Genomic DNA, 24,911 nt, shown 5'->3' on the forward strand with positions numbered 1-24,911 from the left:
CAATGAATGTAGCAACCTCACTGATCATACAGATCAGTGAAAAGCTCTTAAGACAAAGTTAATGCACTTTATTTCAACTTGGGTCTCTTTGACCCTGTAGTTCTCTCTAGTCAGTAGTTTCATAGTGTGTTTGACAACCCAATTTTAAAATAACATTTTTGTCTATTTTCTTAAAGCATTGAAGTATAATTCATTTGGTCAAATGCCTTTTTGTTTCCCTTTTCAAATAATGAGTTCCTTATGTAATTTTTACATTTAAATATGGGATTAAAAACCAAGATGGTTGGATTACTTATGTTGGTCCTAAATCACATGCTTGATTTTTTTTTTTAACCTACCTAATATTTAAATTTTAACTTGTCTCTGTAGTAAAAATAATTTGAGATCTCATCTTTATCTTTTGAAAGTGAACCAGACTTTCAGATATTATCTAATGTGATGCAGTATAATTCAGCTTCCTTTCCTGTTTTCTTAAAATCAGTTAAGAATGTATTTCTATGTTCACTGGACTGTGAGTAGGGCTTTGCATCTGCTGGCAATCTGACCTTCTTTTTCCTGATGGGATTTTGTTTCCTTTTTTTTAAAAATGTTTTTAATGTTTATTTATTTTTGAGGGAGAGAGAGAGCAGGCAGAGGAGGGGTAGGGAGAGGGAGACAGAGGATCCAAAGCGGACTGTGCTGACAGCCACCCAGGCGCCCCTGGGATTTCGTTTCCTTTAGTGTTTGAGTGCTTGCTGGGTGTCCAGCCACCAATAGGAACAGATGTCCATCTCAACAGAATTTTAAGTTACCAAAATAAGAAGAGTCTGGGGTCTAAGATCCATGTTCCTTAAGTTTATTTTTTAATAGATGTCAGGATTATTAGGTCATTTTCTATCTCAGTGACAAGTCATTATACTGTCAAAAGTTAAGTGATCTGTGTATTAATTGTAGAAGAAACATTGTTACTGCCACTTTATGGATGAGGACACTGAAATTCAGGAAAGGTTCAATGACTTGACAGATCTCGGGAGAGATTTGAGATTGGAGCTGAGGTGGTATGACCTTCAGTCTTGGTACACTGAATTACATTGCCTTTTGGGGCTATGTTTTCATATAAATACAAAACCGATGCATTTATCTTGCTGTGTACATTGATTTATTGGGACGAATTAATTTCTCTGCACTTGAATGAAATGTGCCCAGGCTTTAATTTAATTGACAAAGCACACTGCTGCTGGCCTCATTTGAAGGTAACTTTGGTGTGTGTTGAGAAAATCGCTCTGATTTGGAAATGTGAGCATTTGTTAATTTTTGAGAGAAAATCTGTCCCATAGCCATTGTCAGTTTACAACTCAGATCCCAGGTTTCTAACAGATCAGGACAAGGTTATGCCCTCTTGTGGCATAAGTCAGCAAAGCACTCCCAGAAAATTGTGTTGAGTTATTCGTTGTCTCCTCACAAAATTTTAGTGTTTGCTTCTTGAATCTGGAACAGTTCTTTATGATTTGATCCCTTTCCTTAAGTGTAAATTTCTAAAACAAACCTTTGTAAATTTAAGGTGGAATTTCAGTGTTGGCCACTTTGAACTTCGGTATATTCCAGACATGGAAACTAGAGCCGGATTTATTGAAAGCACCTTAAAGCCCAGTGGGAACAAAGAAGGGTCTAAAATTATTTCAGATGTGGAAGAACAGGAAGCTGCCATGATGGACACAGTGATAAAGGTGTCGGTTGCAGACTGGAAGGTTATGGCGTTTAATAAGAAGGGAGGACATCTGGAATGGGAATACCAGGTACCTAAACCCACCGAGAATTGATAAATACGTTGTTTTCCTTTCCCAGTTTGACCAAACTTATTGGGTAGAGGGAAATATCTCTCATTTTAGATTCTCAGCCTGTTCTCTATGCCCTAAGAAATGTGCGGCTCTACACCCGTTAGGATGGCTACTCTGAAAAAGGCTACAGAAAACAAGTGCTGGTGAGGGTGTTTGCAGTCTCGTGCGCTGCTGCTGAGAGCGTAAACGGGCACAGCCGTATGGAAGACAGCACGGAGGTGCTTTGAAAAATTAAAAACTACAATATGATCCAACAATCCTATTTCTCAATATAGTCAAAGGAAGTGAAATCAATATCTCGAAGAGATATCTGCACTGCCATGTTCAGCGCACCATTATTCACAATAACCAAGATAGAGATGCAGTCTAAGTGTCCATAGTAAGGCATGGGTAAGGAAAATGGGGTGCGTGTATATACGCAGTGAACTATTATTCAGCCTTAAGGAGGGGAGATCCTGTCACTTGTGAAATCGTGGATGAACCTGGAGGACATTATGCTAAGTGAAATAAGCCAGGCCCAGAAAGGTAAACAGTGCATGATCTCTTGCATGTGGAATTTTAAAAGCTGAACACACAGAGCAGAGAGTAGAATGGTAGTTGCCAGGGGCTGGGGAGCAGGAGAAATCGAGAGATGTTGGTCAAAGAGTACAAAGTTTCGGTTATGCAGGATGAGTAAGTTCTGTGGATGTAATATACAGTGTGGTGACTATAGTTAATGGTCCTATATACTTGAAATTTGCTGAGGGTAGATTAAAAAAAATTTTTTCTTTCTTGAGGTATAATCGATGAATAAAAACTATGTACATTTGAGCTATACAGTGTGATGATTTGATATATGTATATGTTGTGAAATGAGGGTAGATTTCAAACGTTGACGCGAAAATAATGTGAGGCGATGGATATGTTAATTAGCTTGATTGTGCTAATCGTCTCACAGTGTATATACTGTATCAAAATATGGCATTGTATACTGTAAATATATACATTTTTTATTTGTCAATTATACCTCATTAAGCTGGAAAAATTTTTACAATTGTGATTTTTAAATGTCATTTTAGGAGTTGAATTATGGAAATACTACTTGAAATTCTATAAAATTTCTTGTCCATTTTTGTTTAGTTTTGTACTCCCATTGCATCTGCCTGGTTGGTTAAGGACGGAAAAGTCATTCCCATCAGTCTTTTTGATGATACAAGTTATGCATCTAATGATGAAGTTTTAGAAGATGAAGAAGACATTGTAGAAGCTGCTCGAGGAGCCACAGAAAACAGCGTTTACTTGGGTGAGTAGATGTCTCTTATCTAGTGACAGGACATACTGACATTTAGGTTTTATTCCTACATCATTCCTTTCTACTTCAGTGGTGCCTAGAGTAGTTGTAATTCCTAAATACAGTCTCTGGCTTAGGTTGCCCTTAAGATTTATACTTTGATTTACATTCCTGTTTTTTTCCATTTATCCACTTCTTTTTTTTTTTTAATTTTTTAATGTTTATTTATTCTTGGGGGAGAGAGAGAGAGCGAGTGAGCATGAGTGGGGAAGGGGCAGAGAGAGAGGGAGACAGATGATCCAAGCAGGCTCCACACTATCAGCACAGAGCCCAATGTGGGACTCAAATTCACGAACCGTGAGATCATGACCTGAATCGAAGTTAGACGTTGGACTGACCGAGCCACAGGTGCCCCATCCATTTATCCAATTCTGAAACTTTCAATTGCCATGGCATATTCTTTTCCTCTGAGACCTATATCAGAAAGGCTTAGAAGGGCACCTGGGCAGCTCAGTCAGTTAAGCGTCTGACTTAGGCTCAGGTCATGATCTCGCAGTCCGGTCTGTGAGTTTGAGCCCCATGTTGAGTTCTGTGCTGACAGCTCAGAGCCCGGAGCCTACTTCAGATTCTGTGTCTCCCTGTCTCTCTTCCCCTCCCCTGCTCGCACTCTGTCTCTCTCTCTCAAAAATAAATAAACATTAAAAAAAAAAAAAAAAAAAAAAAAAAAAGGCTTAGAAATGTTGCTGGGGCTCCTGGGTGGTCAGTTGGTTAAGTGTCTGACTTTGACTCAGGTCATGATCTCATGGTTCGTGGGTTCAAGCCCCGGCTTGGGCTCTCTGCTGTCAGCACAGACCCTGCTTTGGATCCTCTGTCCCTCTCTTTCTCTGCCTCTCCCCCGTTCGAGTGCACGTGTGCGTGCATATGTGCTCGCTCTCTCAAAAATAAACATTAAAAAAAAGAGAGAAAAAAACTTTAAAAAAAGAAAGAAATGTTGCCATCATACAGTATGTTGTGAATTACTCATATATCCTCAGAGTCTAAAACTTTCTACGTTTGTATTTGCATCTGGATTAATTGCTTTGAACTTCCCTACTAGAAGAGTTTTCCAGTAATTGCTGAAAATTATTATTCAGTGAGAAACATTGTAACTTATATATAACTTTCCGCCCCTATTTTTGTTTGGGTCACATTTGAGTGCTTCGGGCTTGATCCTTCTTTGAAAAGCATTTTGTAGCACATAAAGAAATACCTGGAATTAATCTAATTTTATTAAATCAAAATGACCTTTTTTGAAAAAAATCCTTGGTGCTTGATTCTAAACATAATTGATACTGTTTTCATTGACTCAGGAATGTACAGAGGTCAGCTGTATCTGCAGTCATCAGTCAGAATTTCAGAAAAGTTTCCTACAAGTCCCAAGGCCTTGGAATCTGTCAATAATGAATATGCAATTGTTCCTTTGCCAACAATCAAATGGAAGCCCTTAATTCGTAAGTGAATTAGGAACTTTTATAATATTAGTGAGGTGTTCAGAGGCCTAATCATGACTGTCTTTGTCCTGGTATTGAATAGCACAGAGATTACAACTCATAGGTACTCTTTATTTTCTGACAAACTAGGAAGGCATTTGAGATGTCAGTGAATTTTAATTATCTTTTACATGATTTCATTGAAATAACAGCTGCTTCTAGAGAAATCAGTTGTTACTAAGATATTTCTCCAGACAACAGAGAAATATTCTTAACCGTTCACTGACTGTGACTGAGTATCATTTAGCTTTTAACATATTTACGTAAAGAATATTTATGAAAAATTGCTTCTCGGCCTTTTGGCTTAAGATCAAGTGAAGAATACTTATGAGACATTACTGGTTATTACAGCATATTCTATGAGATGCTTAAATGAGTTGAATGCAGATATTAGACCACCTACTTCCTTCAGTTATCTTTCCGTAGCCTGTGTAGTTTTTTATCACATACATCACGTCCTATTTTAATTACTTGTTCAAATGACTCAGCTTCTCTACAAGGCTGTGCTTTTCGGGGGGAAAGACCTTTGAGCCATTTGTGTGACTTAACATATTTGAACAGAACTGTGGCTGAATATCTGTGTTTGGAATGAATGAGGTTCATGCAATTGCCCTGAAGCCTTAATATGTAAGATTTTACCATTTTCTTTTAGATTCCCCGTCCAGAACTCCTGTCTTGGTAGGGTCTGATGAATTCGACAAATGTCTTAGCAACGATAAGTTTTCTCATGAAGAGTACAGCAATGGTGCACTTTCAATCTTGCAATACCCATATGGTGAGTGTGAGGAAGCTTGCATTGAAAATGCTGAGGTGTTTCTTTGCATTTATTTATTCCTTTGAAATGAATGGTTGCAATTCAAATGAAAGGTAGTCATTGGAAGGTAGAAAATAAGATATCTTGGGAGGCATAGTGTGAATGGTGGCCAAGGGTGCGGGTTCCGTAGTTAGATTGTTAGGGTTCAAATCCCAGTTTTGCCCCTGACACCAGGTTGGGCACACCCAGCTTATCTGCATCTTCGTTCCTTCATCTGTAAAGCGAGGATAGTAATCCTAGTATTTATCTACTGGGCTGTTAGAGGCCTAAATGAGATAGATAATACACATACAGTCTTAGCTAGCACAGTGTCCTGCAAATAGTATTCAATAAGCATTCATTCTGGTGATTAGCTCTCATTTAGTTAAAATCCTGTTTAATATAAACTACATAATATCAGCCTGGATAATGAAGAAAACAGGCGTTTCCCATAATACTGTGTGAAATGCTATAAAACGAGGTGATGTTAATTTTGTCCTTTGACGGGAAATTAGCGCAAAAGTAAGAGGAGGTAAAATTTGACATGAAATACATTCCTGGGTATTTAAAGTTAGGATGTATTTAGATATGAAAGTATTCCCAACAGTTATATGTTAAGAAAAACTCTCAAATCTGCATTAGGCCAAAGCATAGATTCCTCATCAGTCACCCCAGATGCTGGAACTGGGAAGTTACTGTAGAATTTAAATTGACAAAAACAGAAGGCTCTGACCTAGAAACATCAGTCTTTATCTGATGCTGATCAGAACACAAGGTAAGAGAGAATTGTGTAGTCTGTCCACGTGGTACAAAATAGAAGCCAAAAAGACAGGTTGCTTCCCAGGACAACCTCATTCTGACAGCGTGAAAGGAACCAATGAGCGCGTTGGAGATGTTTTCTTTTCAGTTTGAGAAGAATGACTGATGGTATTTCATTGATGTCTAAATGGAAGTAAAGTTTAAAATCCTTGGAGGAAGACTGAGTACTGTCTAACTCTTTCCCGAATTTAAAGAATTGAATTATTTAATGAGGTAATGAATGGGGTGGCCCTTAAGTTTTCTTTCTAGTCTTATTATTCAGTACAAAGAAGATCTGTGATGCTTATGGAATAAAGGAAAATAGGTTTGTATAAGAAAAAAGAAAAAGTAGGGTAAGGAGGCTATTGAAATGTGTTAAAGAAGAGATGAAACTTTAATAAAAGGAATTGGTAATAGAAGTGACAGGAAAATAGAGAATTTTTTAGCAATTAAAGGTGGCTCTATATTGGTTTATCTTTAAAAAAAAAACTTTTTAACATTTGTTTTTGAAGATAATGGTTATTACCTACCATACTACAAGAGGGAGAGGAGCAAACGGAGCACACAGATCACAGTCCGATTTCTCGATAACCCAAATTACAACAAGAACATTCGCAAAAAGGATCCTGTTCTCCTCTTACACTGGTGGAAAGAAATAGTCGGAACTATTCTATTTTGTATCATAGCAACAACTTTTATCGTGCGTAGGCTTTTCCATCCTCATCCTCACAGAGTAAGACCTTTTTTAGAATTCTAATGTATCTCAAAGTTTGGGGTAAATAATGTGTGGGGGTGGGGAAGAGGGTACTACATTTACTTAGGTTTACCATGAAATCATTATTGCCCATCCCTTCCTGTCCACTGACCTACGACCCCTTCGCTCCTCAACCCATTGCAATCTGTCTTGCACCCCTACCGTTTCACTTCCCACTGACCAAGGAAATGCTGTATTTTGTGTTCTCACAATACGCTTATTTTTGTCCATATTGTTTATTTTTTTAATGTTACTTATAGTTTAAGATAGTCAGCTAACCTCAGTTCAGCTTTGACAGTGATTTTCTCCCCACCTTATCAGCAAAGGAAGGAATCGGAAACTCAGTGTCAAACTGAAAGTAAATACGATTCTGTAAGTGGAGACGCCAAGGACAGTAGCTGGAATGACATGAAAAATTCTGGATATATATCGCGGTAAGTCTTACCATAAAGTATATGTGTGTGTGGTGCAGCTTCTGGTGGCAACTGTTGGAATCAAAGAAGAAATGACCTCTAAACTAAGATCCTGTTGAACTTTTTTTTAGTTTATTTATTTTGAGAGGGAGAGAGAGAAAATGAGAACAAGGGAGGGAGGGGCAGAGAGAGAGGGGAACAGAGGATCTGAAGCAGGCTCTGCATTGACAGCACAGAGCCTGATGCGGGGCTCAGACTCACAAACGGGGAGATCATGACCTGAGCCGAAGTCAGCCACTTAACCCACTGAGCCACCCAGGTGCCCCTCACTTTTTTTTTTTAATGCACAAATGTCCAGGTAAGTAAAACATAGATTTAACCCTCAAGTAATTTAAACTTATTCAAAGTGGTATGTACCCTAAGAAAGATAAAAATAGAGTGTTATAGAAGTTCAGAATTTCAGCCGCCAAATTAAGTTCTTACCAGCACTTAACTTAGCTATTGAGGATCTACCATGTACTGGGCTCGTCATTAATAGTACCAAATTGTTATTGTGTTATTAGAGTATGGTATAAATCTCTATATGTTACTTAATCCTCAATTATTTATTTCATCCTTATTCTGTCTAGAATAAGAAATAGAAAAATGGGGGGAAAACACCAATAGGTCATTTTTAAAAATAGAAGAGGGAGGTGAGTCACCTAAAAAGTAGGCAATTCAAATAATTTGAAAGTAAAATAAAAGAGAGAATCTGTTAGCATCTATTAGGTATATAGTTTTTTATGCTTTGTGGTACAGGGAATGGTACTGTGGTTCATTTTTCAATTACATGGTTTATTTCTATGTTTTCCCTTTGTTTTGATATCATACTTAACACTTGGTAATATGGAAACAAGGAAGAGATACAGAACCTCACTGTTCAATACCTAGGGTAATGATTTGATGACAGAAAGATTGAAAATTACAGCTAAAATATGTGATACTTTATCTGTGGACCTAATTGATCTACGGTACATTCATACTGTATTATGACAAATGGAGAATTGACTATAATCAATTTGTTTTAGGTACAAGTTGCCCAAAGGAGAATTTACTAGGTGACTAAGAAATGGCAAAGGCTTTAGTACCCTTCTAATAAAGATGCTAACCAATATGTCAGCGGACAGCAACACCAGCAGGTAGAGAGAGGGAGCGAACTAGGGACCCAATAGCTCTTCATCGGGTAGAGTCCACTACTGAAGCCATTCATTGTTCATTCAACATTTACTCTAAACAACTGAGCACAGGAAAGTATTCCAGGCTTTAGGAAAAACAAAAAGACTAGTCCTATCCTGAAGGGGCTTAAAATCTATGAGAGAAGATAATACGGGGCAAAACGGAAACATACAAGAAAAAAGCCGTGAACTGTAAGTGACTCAGTCTGGTTGTGATGATTCTGTGAGTGGAGAAGAGGTTGTCATAAACGACCATTTTCATTGGCCAAATGTCATATGGTCACATTTTCATTGAACCTTAGATTGTGAGTAAGGAAGAATTAGGTAAACACAGGGAGGAATGGGGATTAGTGAATAAGCATATATCCGTAAGGCTGTTGTGAAGAGAATTAGAATAATGTACTCTGAAATTGAATTAGACTTTATTTTCCTTTAACTTTATTCAATATGGAGAGTACAGCTGATTGTTTTTCAAATACATAAGCTCTATAATAATACCTAATGTTTATTGAATGCGTACTATATTGTAGGCATTATAAAGAACCTGAGCTCTGGGTCCAGTCATGAGTTCAATACCCAACTTTGTGATTTATCAGTTGGGACCTTAGGCATGATGATACTTACCTTTACAGAGTCTATAATCTTAAATAAGATGTCTCTCATTTCAGATGATATATTTATTTTCATATGGATGTTTTCTTTAATATAGGGCAAAATTCAATTGGCCCTTCAGAAGTAGGGTATGGATTTCATGGGCTTTGTAGCTGGGGAGATGGATTTGTACCAAAGTGCCTTGACTAGCTATTTTTAGGGATACAGAGTATTGTTCTTCATTCTCTGTGAAGGTAATTGGCCCATGGAGGATTTGGATCAATTGCCTCTCCTCCTTAACTCCATGCTCTAGCCAGCTGAGCCAGCTACTAAATTAATAGGAGTGTGCAAATCATAAAGTAATAAACTTAGCCTTATGAGAGACACTAAAGATAATCTAATCTAATTCAACTACTCCCCATCTGCCTGGAGAACAACTTCATAGCAGGCATGCATGCATTCATTTATTTTTTCATATATTGTCCGATAGATATTTGTTAGATCTTCTGTTTGCCAGGTAAGCTCAGCCTCTGGAAATACAAAGAGAAACAAGAATGCTTTTCTGCATTCAAGGCCACCACAGTTCAGCGGCAGTGGGGAGAGTGAGCTGAGTACGAATAACTGCAAAATATCGAGATTACGTTTAAGTAGTTCAGAGTACTGTGTGAACAGTGCTATGAGAACATGAAGACAGGGGTGTAGGAAGGCCCTACGGCAATGGCGAGATGAGCAGAATGAAGGAAAAACAAGAGTTTCATTAAGTACAAAGAAGTAGGCCATCTCAGCAGAGCAAACAGCAGAAGCAGAAGTGCCGAAGTTGTGAGACCTCATGCAGGCTGGCTGGAACACAGCACAGAACGGTGAGGTCGGGCGCGGAAGGGAGACCAGACTACAGTGTGCAGCCCGGCCTTTAAGTCACAGATGCTGAGTTAGCCGGTGATGAGCACACTGACTCAGGAGGCATCCCAGCCAATTGCAGACATCTTTGGTTCCTAGAAAGATTTCTGGAAAAAAAAACCCCAAAAAACAAAAAAAACACTTAAATATAAGAGGATTGATTACATTTTTGCCATAAAAATGCACTGACATAGGATTAAACTGTGTTTTTCTCATTGACTGCAGAATGCCACAGGAGGCAGAAGTTTAGAGAATTAAGGATGGAATATTTTGGTAGGTGATGGAAAGTATCAGACAGGTTAGATCAGTAGTGTGGTTGCTATAAAAACAAGTGATTAACAGGTGATTCCCAACTAAACAGGAGCTTTTTTATTTTTTATACATTTTCTTGGAAAAAATTAGAATGGGTTTGCTTCATTTATATAAACAGAAGAACAAAGAATGCTAGTAGTAGAATTTAAACTACACTCTGAGGGCACCTGGCTGAGTCAGTTGGTGGAGCACGTGACTCTTGATCTTAGGGTCATGAGTTCAAGCCCCACGTTGGGGTTAGCATTTACTCAAATAAATAATTAAAAATAAAAATAAAAAAACCCTGCACTTTCTATTAAAATAAGTTCTATAAGACTTAACAGAGTTTAGACACTTTTTATACATCATAAAATAAGATTGAACTATTACCTTATTAAAATTTCTTTTTTTTTTTAAAGATATCTAACAGATTTTGAGCCGGTTCAGTGCCTGGGACGCGGTGGGTTTGGAGTTGTCTTTGAAGCCAGAAATAAAGTTGATGACTGCAATTATGCTATCAAGAGAATCCGTCTCCCCAACAGGTAAGGGAGGGGCACTGATAGTGAACCTGGAGCTAGGACCATATTACTCATCCCACAGGCAATACATCCTTCTTCCTATACTCGATAGATCCTATAGGAAACATAGTTTCTGACCTTCATTGAATCTTAGCTTCTGAGGGCTACCAGGTAACCAGCTGTCTAAAAGGGGTGATCTAGGGGTGCCTGGGTGGCTCAGTCGGTTGAGCGTCTGACTTCGGCTCAGGTCATGATCTCACAGTTCGTGAGTTCGAGCCCTGCGTCGGGCTCTGTGCTGACAGCTCAGAGCCTGGAGCCTGCTTCCGATTCTGTGTCTCCCTCTCTCTCTGCCCCTCCCCTGCTCATGCTCTGTCTCTCTCTCTCTCTGTCTCAAAAAAAAAATAAATAAAACATTAAAATAAAAAAATTTAAAAAAAATAAAAGGGGTGATCTATTTATTTTTTTAATGTTTATTTATTTATTTTGAGAGAGAGAGAGCATGAGCAAGAGAGAGGGAGAGAAAGAGAAAGGATCCCAAGCAGGCTTCGCACCTTCAGCACAGAGACCAGTGTGGGTCTCGATCCCCCAAACTGTGAGATAATGACCTGAACCAAAACCAAGAGTTGGACATTCAATCAGCTGAGCCACCCAGACGCCCTGAGGTGATCTATTGAGATTGCTTTGTCTCTACTTGGAAAATCTGCCCTTGTTTTTGATTCTTAACCACTCAGGGCTTTCCCACAGTGAATTATGATGACTATAGACTTTACTACATAGCACCATTTAGAAATAATCTATTTATTGTGGGAAATAGAGAAAGTATTAAAACTCGTCTGTGTCTTTTCTCCCCAGAAATATTATTACCATTTTAGGGTGTTTCCTTTTGATTTTTTTGTCTGATCATAAATTTACTTTCTTAGTAGCATAGTTATCAGTACAGTACAGTTTTATCTGTTGCTTCCTTCATTTAATTCTTGGTGTTTTCCATGTTATTAAGAGTATTTTATTAAAATGCTAAAATACACTAAAAGTATCTTAGGGCTGGATGATAGTCCAACTGATACATGTGAAATATTTTAACTGTTCCTTTTTTTGTTTTTTTTTTTTAAACATTTGGGTTTCAAATTTGTTGCAGTTAAAAACAGCTTTGCAGTGTTCATCTTTATTTATTTATTTCTTTTTAAATGTTTATTTGTTTAATGTTTATTTATTTTTGAGAGAAAGAAAGAGAAAGAGACAGTGTGAGTGGGGGAGGGACAGAGAGAGAGGGAGACACAGAATCCAAAGCAGGCTCCAGGCTCTGAGCTGTCAGCACAGAGCCCGACATAGGGCTTGAACTCACGAACTGCAAGATCATGACCTGAGCCGAAGCCAGACGCTTAACCAACTGAGCCACCCAGGCGCCCCATGTTCATCCTTAATATAAATGTTTTACCACATCTGCTTCCTTAGGATAGATTCCTGGAAGTAGGATTTCTGACTCAGAACAGTGTCATGCTTAAGATGATTGCCTTTGAGTAATGCCTTCTTTTCCATCTATTTTAGCAGGCTCCTATTGGTTCTTGATTAAATGTGCACTGATTGCTCAGTGTCTTTGTAACTGGTAGTTAAACATTCTGTCCAACAGATAGGGACACAGGACTGGGATGGATTTGTGTACTATGTGACTAATTCTTCTCTTTGATATATAATTTTTGAGTAGTTTGCATATTCATATGTGTAAGTTACCACGTAGGATATGAAATTAAGCAAAACTTCTGTCCCCGAGAACTAATAACTCTTTGAAGCTTTTGTGTACATACAAAATAATTTTGTGTATTTACAGATAATTACAATACAAGGAAGACTGTCACCTGGTGGCCTAGATTAGTAAATAGCTTCCCATGACAAAAGTGCAGATGTAGCTGAAATCAAGGAAGGCCAGCTTTATGGAGGTGGTGACATCTGGGCTGGGTGTTCAAGAGTAGCCTGTCTCTCAGTAGACGGATGTGTGAGGGAGGGATGTCTCACTACACAGATGGCCCGAGAAGGGCTCTAGGGAAAGCACTTGGAGGTGGCACAGAGAACAGTGAGCATTCTGGCGTGGGTGGAATAAAGGGTAAGGATGGGGGAGTGTGGAGGAGATGTAAGATGTGGGTTTCAGGACCTTACATGCCAAGCAAGGGGGGTTAGACTTCGTTTCGTAGACAGTTGGGTCTTTGAGTAGAGAGGTGACGCGATCAAAGTGGAGGTGGCTCTGGAGGTGGTACGTATAAGTGGCTGACATGAGAAAAGGGTCAGAGATAAATGTTTGTTAGGTTTTTTGTTTGGGTGTTTTGGGGTTTTTTTTTTGTAAGTTTAGTCCTAAGATGTGGAACATTTGTGCGCAGTAGTGGGGACGGGTGAAAAACAAGTGAGTGTAATGAATTGAAAAGGAAGAGCTGATAGGACTTGGTAACTGAAGGTGGGGACCTAGAAGTTGAAGAATTCAAAAATGTAGCAGGATTCTCAGATTGGGAGAGTAGGACAACAGCCAAGCACAGAGGGCAGAGTGGGAGTGGCCATCCATCTCCTGGGGAGGGAGGAGGACGTCACTTGCATTCATTATGTTGTTTCAGGTGATAGTGGGATCCCTAGATATGTGAGATTAGATCCATCAGAAAAGCTGTCACAGCAGAAAATCGAATCCAGATGCTTTTCTTTTTAAAAATTTTTTTTACACTTTTATTTATTTATTTTGAGAGAGACAGAGACAGCGTGAGCTGGGGAGGGGTAGAGAGAGAGGGAGAGGGAGAATCCCAAGCAGGCTCTGCGCTGTCAGCACAGAGCCTGATGTGGAGCTTGAACTCCCGAACCTTGAGATCATGACCTGAGCCAAGATAAGAGTCAGACACTTAACCAACTGAGCCATCCAGGCGACCCACCAGACGCTTTTCTAATACACTTCATTGCCTGTGATACTCAGTATGTGAGACTTGCCTCAAACAAACATGCTAATACAGGTTTTTTGCATTATAATATGTGCTGTGCCAATTATGTATGTACCAGTGTGTTTGTTCTCCATCCTCCTGAGCTGCCATTCTGAGCTCCCTTTTCTGAATACTTAACACCTATTTCTCTTTTTATTGATTTAACAAGCATTAAACATTAATCTTTAACGGTCTGTAGTCATTCATTTTTAGTCATCCAAGAGACAATAGATATGTCTGTAGCATTTATTTTTAGAAGAAAAAAACCTAAAAACATGTATTTTTTAAATTTTTTTTAATGTTTATTTATTTTTGAGAGACAAAGGCAGGGCATGAGCAGGGGTAGGGGCAGAGAGAGAGGGAGACACAGAATCTGAAGCTGGGTGCAGCCTCCAAGCTCTGAGCTGTCAGCGCAGAGCCCGACGTGGGGCTCGAACTCACAAACTGTGAGATCGTGACCTGAGATGAAGTCAGACACTTAACCAACTGAGCCACCCAGGTGCCCATAAAATACATGTATTTTTTAAAATACAAAACCTAGCACGTGGATTTTTAGAATTATGCCACTAGGCTAACTCATTTCTTTCTTTCTTTCTTTTTCTTTTTCTTTTTCTTTTTTTTTTAAGAGAAAGAATGCATGAATGGGGTAGAGGGGCAGAGGGTGAGACACGGAGAGAGAGAATCCTTAAGCAGCCTCCATGCTGAGCATGGAGCTCCATCCCATGACCCTGGGATTGTGACCTGAGCCGAAATAAAGTGTCAGACTTTTAACTGACGAGCTGCACAGGAGCCCCTAACTCCTCTGTTTCTAATTTTACATTCAAGAGAGATTTTTATTTTCTTATTTTTTACTATTAGATATGATTACTTTTTCAGATAAGAGCAACCTTCAGTGTTGTCTTTTTTCTCTATTTCAGGGAATTGGCTCGGGAAAAGGTAATGCGAGAAGTTAAAGCCTTAGCCAAGCTTGACCATCCAGGAATTGTGAGATATTTCAATGCTTGGTTGGAGGCACCACCAGAGAAGTGGCAAGAAAAAATGGATGAAATCTGGCTGAAAGATGAAAGGTAACTTGGTTAGACAGAGACTTAAAAACTTCTTTTAGGCTAGTTTTAGGCTAGTTTTTCCTTCTGTGAACAAAATATCATTTCTGTAACTAGAGATGTGTCTTGTTTGTTTGTTTTAGGAAAAACTGCTGTTCTCTGTCATGTTTTAGAACGTTCTCTAGCCACTTGTTAATTGAAAAGTTTATTTTTTAGAACCTGAATTTTTGAAATTATTTGTAGATAGGGCTCTACAAATTGTAAATCACTGAGGGATTTACAGTGGCTTTTCTCATCAAGAGAGATTGTCTGCTTTTGTCTCCATTTTTTTTTTTTAATTTTAGATGTTTAGTTTCTCAGTAGTTAACAATTCACAACTCTTTTTCAAGGTAGGTTACAAGTATTTGCAGCTAAAAATACTTAAACTTACTGAAGATAATTCCTATATCTTGGGAAAGAAGGCTCTTGTAAAAAGGATTAAATGAGAACGAAGAAGAGGGAGGCTGCAGACAGACTGTTTACCAAATAGCTGAGATTAAATCCCAGCCTACGTGTGCCAAACACAGCCCCAGATCCACATGAAGCCATTTGTTCAGGTGGCACTTGTTATAGACGCAGTCAGTAGCCAAACCGTGGAAGGACCCAGTGAGGTGATCCTCAGCTCGAGGCCCTGGGAGCTGCTGCCCCAGTGTGGACGAAGGATTCAGAATCACGGCCGCTGAGGAATCCTGTCTTTGGTGGGCCCTCAGTGCCTTGTGTTTTGCATAAAGGCCTTGGCTGCTCTGGCACAACAGATAATGGCTTCGAGTATAAAACGAAGCTTTCCAATTTAAATCTCTTAGAAGAAATGGATGGAATATGACTGTTCTTTGTCACATATAGCATGTTTTTATTTAATCTGTGTGTTGTTTGTCATTTGGTAACAGGCCTTCTTACAGACGAAGCTTTTAGAATAAAGAGTATAGTTCACATAATTTAATCAGCACATACTCCCTCTCTTCCCTTTGTATCTCTCCCACTTTTAGCACAGACTGGCCACTCAGCTCTCCTAGTCCAGTGGATGGACCATCCGTTAAAATATGCAGAATGGACCCTTTCTCTACAAAGGAACATATTGAGATCATAGCTCCTTCTTCACAAAGGAGGTCTTTTTCAGTAGGGATTTCCTGTGGCCAGACAAGTTCATCTGAGAGCCAGTTCTCTCCACTGGAATTATCAGGAACGAACCACGGAGATACCAGTGAGTCAGTGGATGCAGCCTACAACCTCCAGGACAGTTGCCTTACAGAGTGTGATGTGGAAGACGGTACCATGGACGGCAATGAGGAGGGGCACTCCTTTGAACTTTGTCCTTCTGAAGCTTCTCTTTATGGAAGGTCAAGGGAGCGAACATCCTCTTCTATAGTGTTTGAAGATTCTGGCTGCGATAATGCATCCAGGAAAGAAGAGCACAAAACTAACCGCCTGCATATTGGCAACCATTGTGCCAATAAACTGACTCCTTTCAAGCATTCCAGTAGCAAATCTTCTTCCGAACCTACCTTCTCTATTTCTCCTCCAAGACCGACCACTTTGAGTTTAGATCTCACTAAAAACACTGCAGAGAAGCTCCAGCCCAGTTCACCGAAGGTATATCTTTACATTCAGATGCAGCTGTGCAGAAAGGAAAACCTCAAAGACTGGATGAACAGTCGGTGCACCATAGAGGAGAGAGAGAGGAGCGTGTGTCTGCACATCTTCCTGCAGATCGCAGAGGCGGTAGAGTTTCTGCACAGTAAAGGGCTCATGCACAGGGACCTCAAGGTCTGTATTCGGGGAACACCGCCCAGGGGTTTCAGTCTTACATTCCGTGACTGAGAGCAGTTCTTTCGATATTTGTTGGTCTCTAACTGAAGTGCCCTCGGGCAAAGGAGAGTAAAGGCATCAGAGAAGGGAGCAGAGGTCAGGGGAAATAGCCTGAAGGAACCTCTGCAAAAAGAAGTCTTGTGTTTTGAAAACTTCGGGCAGAGCATACCCTGTCCTCTATAATGTGCTTATGTTCATTTTACAGTAAAAAGTATTCCCGGTCCTCCTGATGAAAAGGACCAATCCACCCTGAGCAGATATACCCTGTTTTTCCTATGGCTTTGGGTAACCCTGACATAAGTTCCAGAGGGCCCTAGAGTAGCATGGTGAAAGGACCCACGAAGGAAGGGCAGACATAGGTTCCGCATTAGCCATTTGGGGAAGGGTGTGAGAAGCTGGATGGGGAAAGAAAGGAAATAGCCACATGATTGTTTCTAGCTCTAAAACTTTTGATTCTATTTTTGGTATATACGGTATTGAATATTGTGGCAATATGATATGCTAAATTATATAAGATTCTTGCTAAAATACTCAATATTTCTTCAACGTGTGTCTCTGAAATAAGTATATGGAACTTTTACCTGGCTAATTTCGGCCGTATTCCATACGCTCATAGCGATCATCAGCACATGTGTAGGGAATATATAAATACTCTCCTGATGACGAAGTAGCTGAAATTATTGATTGCAGGCATTTTCAGTTTTGTTGCACGTGACCACACACTTTTGTTTCAGGCACCAAAGTAGCTACTTGGACAAGTTATTTTCTTCTCAAATCACCAGTAGTTTTTTTAATCCTTGAATATGTTTTAAGAGTTTGGAATAACAGGGATAAGAGTTAGGAATAGTTCCTATTTTCCAAAGTAATCCTTATTGAGGTATATATAATCACTGTGCTTCAGTGATTTTTAGGGTGGGCCCAAACTGATGAGCACGAGTTATTTTGCACTGTAGGAAAAGTTCAGAGATGATTTCTTTTGGTTGGAAGGGAGAAGACAACTTCCAGGAAGCCAGATCCCCTTAACCAAAGGGTGCTGGCTATTTGAATACGGTAAACGTTTATCATCTGGTTAGAAACACATTCTTCTTGTACTCAGCACTTACTATACACACAAGATTCCAAGTTGAAAGGCAATGTAATTGTGCTTTCACTGATGATGTATCCTTCTGCCGATTTTATAATGTTAATGAGATATTAGTGAATATTTGTTTAATGCCACAGTGTTGTCTAAAGGTTTTTTCTGCGTTTGTCTATCCACCAAAAAAATTCCAATTTCCCCTTAGTTTTTCTAGAAATCAAAAAGTTTGTTCCTTTGTAAAGACCTATTGTTTTTAAAGACTTCCAGTGTGCCAGAAAAATTACTCCCACAATTTTTATTCCCAGTTTAAAAAGGTCTGCATTCTGTTCATTCTGACCCAAGGCTCTGAGCCATGTTAAACCTTGCGGCCCTTCCACTCCCCAGCTTTTGTTCCTTGCCCAGTGTTTGTCATTGGCGCTCCCCATCCCCCAGTTCTCCAGGCTTCTAGTCTCTTCTCTCTAGCTGGGGCTTCACACTGGGCTTTTCGCAGTTCCTCAGGTATACTGTGTCCTCATAGAACCTGGTATTTCTCCTTTAAATTCTCATCACACTTGTATTATTTATCCTTTGGTTTCCATGTCTGTTTTGTTCACTTGTTAGTTCCTTAGTACAATGTCTGGCACATTCTGTATGCTCATACCATTTTATTTTTAATATTCTTTTGTTTATGGGAAAAACGCATTTGTGCCGATTTAACCAAAAAGGAAATGTATTGGCCATATAACTGAACTATCCAAGATTCAGGTAAAGCTTGATCTAGGATCAAGAGATGTATAGCCAGAACCTGGCCCTACCCCATCGCCATTTCGTGTTTCCATTTTCAGGCATGGTCTCCCTTCACGGTCTCAGGATAGGTATCAGCAGTCCTCAGGGCTTCATGTTGTAAGTCTTTGAGGGTCGTTGGATAGGGCATGGGAACAAAAGTATCTCTTTCCCCCAATATTGTTCAGAAATCCTGGGTTTCTTTCTAATTGATAAGCCAAGGACACATATCCACCCCTAACCCAGTCTCCTAGCCAGGGGATGGAACCATGCTGACTGGCTTATATAACCTCTGGGGTAGTAGCCTCAGGACAACTTCCACACGAACCACGGGGTTGCTGCACGCTTGGGAAGAAGGGAGTTCCCCAGGGCAAGTCAGGATATTTCTGGTGGAAGCACAGGGGGAGATGCTGGAAGACCAAAAAAAAAAAAAAAAAAAGTCCATTACAGTGTTTAGTAAATAACAACTGACCCCAGAAAAGAAGCAGGGAGGGAGAAAGATGAAACGTATGGCAGCACGGTCTATTGTTGTCTCTCACATGGGGTCATTTGGGGGAGAGCAGGATGCCATTACTGTAGACTTTGGGTTTTGTGCAATAACTTACTGCTTCAGAGTCGAAACTGTAGAAGCGTATTTTGCAGTTTAGGAGTAAAATGTTATTTAGCAGTATTGGAGGCCCAGTGACATTCAATGTCATGAGCTAAATGACTTCCTTTCTCCTTATTTCAAGGGCTACGACAGTGTTTATGTTAGCCAGGGTTAGCACAGGTGCTGAAGGAATGATGATGTATTTCACGCGGGCAGTTGGAGGAACCCACAAGAAATCTGGTTGGATATATCCCACAAATAGTTGTATGTGAGGGTTTAGAACTCAGGACAGTGGTCTGGGAGTATATGGGAGCCTAGGGTATTAGAAGAGGCAGCACAAGGTAGTAGTGAAGAGCTCTTATTCTCCTTGGTAGCCTACTTCCCCCTCTCAGACACAAACCCAAAGGTCAGTCTGTTTTATTCATTCATCAAATAGAAGTGATGAGCTACCATAGGGCAATGATTGTCCTGAATGCTGGCCATGTGGCAGTGAACCAGAAGTCTTTTTCTTAGGGAAACTTGAACTTGAATTTCCTGGGTTTGAATCCCTGCTCCACCACTTGCTAGATGGGTAACCTTGGGCAATTTACTTAATTGTTCTGGGCCTCAGTTTTCATATCTGTAAAATGGGGGTCTAAAAGGACTAATACGGTTGTAAGTATTACATGAGTTAATAGTGGTAGACTGCTTTATTTTTTTTAATTTTTGTTTATTTTTGAGAAAGAGAAAGCATGAGCAGGGTGGGTGGGCAGAGAGAGGGGGGACAGAGGATCCAAAGCAGGCTCTGGACAGCAGAGAGCGCTGCACTGAGAGCAGAGAGCCCAATGCGGGGCTCGAACTCACAAACTGTGAGATCATGACCTGAGCTGAAGTCGGACGCTTAACTGACTGAGCCACCCAGGCGCCCCAGTAGTGGTGAACTGCTTTAGAACTGGTGCATTACCAGTGTTATGTATGCCTTTGCTGTTATTATTACTGTTAACTATCATGGCTTAAGTCATAAACATAAAAAGCCTGCCCAAGGAGAGTCTAGAATACTGAGATTGAGGACTGGGTCCTGGAGAATGTGAATCTCTAAGAGTTTAAATAGATGTTCAATCAATGCCAGCTCCCTTTGTCACCCCTCCCTTTTCCTTACTCAACATTGGATGATTGCTTTTATTTTTATATTAGTCCATTTTAAAGAGAAACATGTTTGAGACTATCTAGTTTCTTGTATATATCTTCTACAGTCATTTAAATAATTCTCTTCATTTCTCTTCTTCTCCATATACACCCACCATGCCTTTGTCTGTCTTATTTTTTCCAGCCTTCCAACATATTCTTTACAGTGGACGATGTGGTCAAGGTCGGAGACTTTGGATTAGTGACTGCAATGGACCAGGATGAGGAAGAGCAGATGGTTCTGACCCCAATGCCAGCGTGTGCCAGACACACAGGACAAGTAGGGACCAAACTGTATATGAGCCCAGAGCAGGCAAGTTTTTTGTTTTCTTTCCGAATTGAAAATGGATTTTCAGTTAGAATGGCCACAAACTAGATGAGCCCCAGGAATCTCCATCCACATTCTCCTTAAAATACCCAATACAATAAAATCTGAAAATCATGGAAACCGGTAGTAGTATTCACAGACAGCACTGCTAGGGTGCCATTTCTACAACCAGAGTTGGGGATGAATTAAGAAAAATACAGCGCATAAAACACACTCACCCCTGCACCAAAACCTGACAGTAACCGGAAATTTAGAAAAAGACTTGGAATGCCCCTCTCCCAAACGTAACTCCAGTTCGTCTTGTGTAAACTATGTAGAAACTGGTTTCAGAGCCAGCCAGAGCCAGAGTACTGTACTGGGCTGCTCATTCCAGTAATTCACAAGCAACTTCTAGAATGTACCAGGGCAGGAACTAGTGGTAGATGGGCTAGGATGTGTTGCCTTGTGGTATGCTTAGTCTCCCAAGGACACGCACTGAGAACGGGCAGGGCCTAGAAGAGTAGTGGGAGCAGGGCATCCCGAGAGCATCGGAGAAGCATGCACAGCCACCACCAGGCTAACCATACTCACAGGCTTACAGATGCTTCTGCAACAGCCGATCTAGGACTTTGTGGTCTCGATACCTGTTTACACTTGTAAACGCGATTGAGAACCCAAGAGTTTTTCTTATGGGATCTTACCTATCAATATTTGCCAAGTTAGAGGTTAATATTGAGAAATTCATAAAAATCTTACTAGCTAAAAATAGCAATATTGAACCCATCACATCTTAAAGACATTTCTGTGAGAAATAAGTATTTTCCAAAACAAAAACAAGTTAGCAAGAAGAGTGGCATTTGTGTACATTTTTTGCAAATCTTATCGGACATAAAACAGCCAGATTCTCACATCTGCTTTTGCATTTAATCTGTTGCACTGTGTTATTTTGGCTGAAGGAAATGAAAATCAGACCTCACACAGATACATAGTTGGAAAGGGAGGAGTATTTAATAGCATTTTCAGGTAATTGTGAGGGTTTGTCTTTGGTAGTGCATCAAAACTTAGTAAGTAATAGTTTCTTAAAAGTCATCTGCCCTGTGGAGTCTAAAACCGTGTCACTAAACGTTTGTATTCTGTTACTGTAACATCCTTGGTCCTTTTTGTACTTTGAAAGGATCTTTCGCTGTTGCATGATTTTGTCACATTGTGTATTGGTAACTTGAAAACTGTCGGTTCCCTAAGTTATGCAACTTTTCCAAAAGTTGTCACAAGTCATTATCTAGTATTTTAAAAAATCACTTGGATTAATATCTCTACCAGTCTCACTAGAAAAGGCTTTAGACATTAAGAAGCCCCCATGGTGAATATGAATTTTCCCAAACTCTGATTTCATGTCAAAGCTCAGTTTTTATCATTAGCCACAAACACTGTCAGTTTTCCTTGAAGTGCCAATCTCACTTTGTTCACCTGTAAGAAAATGTCTCGGGCATCTGGGTGGCTCAGCCGGTTAAGCATCAGACTTCAGCTCACGTCATGATCTCACCATTTGTGAGTTCGAGCCCCGTGTCGGGCTCTGTGCTGACAGCTCAGAGCCTGGAGCCTGCTTTGGATTCTGTGTCTCCTTCTCTCTCTGCTCCTCCCCCACTCTCACTCTGTCTCTCTCTCTCAAAAATAAACATTTTTTTTTTAATTAAAAAAAAAAAGAAAGAAAATGCCTGTCAGGTAACCAAGTTGGAATAACCATAGTTTGTCGACCAGTTGTTGCTTCAACTCAAAATGGTGAAAAAATGGGAAAAGCAATCAGTTTATGAGGCTGACGCGCTGCCTGCTGTGCTAAGGAGGCAGGTGAAAAGCAACCAGTTTATATTATAACTCCAACAACTGCACAGTCGCTTTCTCTTGAGACAACCACTAGGCCTGGGTGTGGAGTAGAAATGCTTTATGAATATTTCCCATTTTGTCATGCAGACCATTATAAAGATAGGTACCTAAGGGTCAAGATGTAATAAAATTAAGGATTTTTACTGCTTCAGCAAAGACATTCTAAGGGAAACTGCCTTTTTTGTTGTTGTTTAACTGTATGTGGCACCGAAGAATATCATTACCACTGGTACAGCTCGGTGTGGCTGCCTTGATTCACGCTAAGCTTCCCACAGTGCAAATGTCAACATAGAGAGGAGACAAATCATGCCTTAGTAGGAGTATGGAAGTAGTCCTGACCTTGCAGGCCTCCTGAAAGGATGTTGGGATCCTCAGGGATCCGTAGCCAAACTTTGAGAATCTGTGGATTAGATGATCTTTGGAAGGTTGTATCAGAGACCAGTCATAGGAATTGCCTTTGAGAAGGAAGACTTTATTTAACTGTTGTACAATATCCCATTCCACCCCTGCCCCCAGACACCCTTTGAAATAGATGACTGTCCCTCCACTCCTTGTCAGGATCTATCCCATTGTACTGTTTATGCTTCTCACAGCATTTCTAACTCTCTGAAATTTTTTCCTCCCCTCTAAAATACGAGCTATCAGAAGAGAGACCTAATTTTTCTCTTGTTTTACTTTATCCCGGACACCTACAACCGTGATAGAATGAGTGAGTGTGAATGTCAGTGGAAACATAGACACTAGATGGACTCAGCTAACCCCACGCTGCTGTGCTGTGACTGGATTGTGGCTTGCGGCTGATGTGTGTGCTCACGTGCGCACATGTGGGTGTGTGTTTGCTGGAGGAAAGGGTTGCCATCTAAGAAAGGAAGAGATCAACCATAAATGATACCATATTTGTTGTTGTTGAAGATACTAGAAATCAAGGATAGCCGGAGAAATTTTGCCATTGACACTGCAGTGAAAATATGGTAGTTAAAAACAGTCTTAATTCTCTTAACAATTACCTTGTTGTTATTCTATATTATACACTCTTCAATATAGACACTGTCACTTTATAAAATGTCCCTTTATTTTTTTTAAACATGTTCATTTACTTATTGTGAGAGAGAGTGAGAGAGAGAGAGCAGGGGAGGGGCAGAGAGAGGGAGCAGGAAAGAGAATCCCAAGCAGGCTCCACACTGTCAGTACAGAGCCCCGTGTGGGGCTCAAACTCACAAACTGCAAGATCATGACCTGAGCCAAACAAGAGTCAGACGCTTAACCCACGGAACCACCCAGGTGCTCCTAAAATGTCCCTTTATATATATATAAAAACAAAAAACAAAAAACAGTTAACTGACTTCGGCTCAGGTCATGATCTCACAGTTTGTGGGTTTTAGCCCCGCGTCGGGCTCTGTGCTGACAGCTCAGAGCCTGGAACCTGCTTCGGATTCTGTGTCTCCCTCTCTCTGCCCCTCCCCTGCTCATGCTCTGTCTCTCAGAAAATAAATGTTACCAAAAAAATTTAAAAACAAAAAATGTCCCTTTAAAAGTCTCTCAGAATACTTTGTATGAATTGTCTTAACCAAGTTTCAGAAGCTGTGTTAAGAAATTGTTTTAAAATATATTTTATCAAAGCTTTCAATTTTTTTTGCCCTTCTAGGAGAAAATAAGTGAGCAGAGACCAGCTACTTTTTTCTTGGTTGTAATTACCAAGAAATATGGTCCAAGTTCTAATATTGCACAGTGATAAAACAATCAACTTAAACTCTCAAAGGGTATATTTATATTATATTCTCCCCCTCTTGAGATTTTACACTTAATTCCTTAATTTTTAGATATTTTGTAGAGATCACTTTGTATGATCACTTTTTGTAGAGATCACGAAGCTACATTGTTTTTTAAATGTACGTAATCGTACTTTTTCCCCCTCCTTTTATATCGATCTATTCTGTATGTAGGAAATATAGGAATGTATAAAGAAAAATTTAAAATCACTTACTAAAAAAATCTCTAAAACATTAACAGTGGTTCTTATTTCTTTTTTCTGTATATGTATACACCCTTTACAACACGTATTTATACATACTTTATTTTGGAAAAGAAACTTGGGATTCTAGTCCATAAGATTTTGGATAAAATATTAAAATTAAGCATTTCCCACATTATTGAATGTTTTTAGAAAATAGCTTTGGGTATATAGTATTCTCTCTGTGAAGCAATTTATTCAATGTTCGTTTTGGGCATTTTAGTTACTTACTTACAAGTTTTGCTATTAGGAGTATTACTTAAATAACTATCCCTGCGTACAAATCTCCCCATTTCCACTTACCTTTGGGTGGATGAAATAAAATAGGACTATTAAATGGAAGTCAGTGTTTACTGCAAGTTGCTTTTCATGAAGGTGTGTTATTTTCCAAATAGTGT

General features: G+C 39.7%; 1 protein-coding gene across 1 annotated transcript in view; it reads left to right on the top strand.

Moving 5' to 3' along the window:
* Positions 1-24,911, top strand: part of EIF2AK3 (eukaryotic translation initiation factor 2 alpha kinase 3) — a 66,241-nt gene that overhangs the window by 31,731 nt on the left and 9,599 nt on the right. The window contains exons 5-14 of the mRNA XM_060655559.3: positions 1,541-1,775; positions 2,937-3,099; positions 4,437-4,577; positions 5,269-5,391; positions 6,720-6,940; positions 7,283-7,395; positions 10,787-10,909; positions 14,751-14,900; positions 15,902-16,679; positions 20,460-20,627. Of these exons, the coding sequence (XP_060511542.2) occupies positions 1,541-1,775; positions 2,937-3,099; positions 4,437-4,577; positions 5,269-5,391; positions 6,720-6,940; positions 7,283-7,395; positions 10,787-10,909; positions 14,751-14,900; positions 15,902-16,679; positions 20,460-20,627 (2,215 nt within the window). The remainder of the gene's footprint in view (positions 1-1,540; positions 1,776-2,936; positions 3,100-4,436; positions 4,578-5,268; positions 5,392-6,719; positions 6,941-7,282; positions 7,396-10,786; positions 10,910-14,750; positions 14,901-15,901; positions 16,680-20,459; positions 20,628-24,911) is intronic.

Source organism: Panthera onca, chromosome A3 (assembly GCF_046562875.1).
Source record: "Panthera onca isolate mPanOnc1 chromosome A3, mPanOnc1 haplotype 2, whole genome shotgun sequence".
In the NCBI taxonomy this organism is placed as follows: Eukaryota; Metazoa; Chordata; class Mammalia; order Carnivora; family Felidae; genus Panthera; species Panthera onca.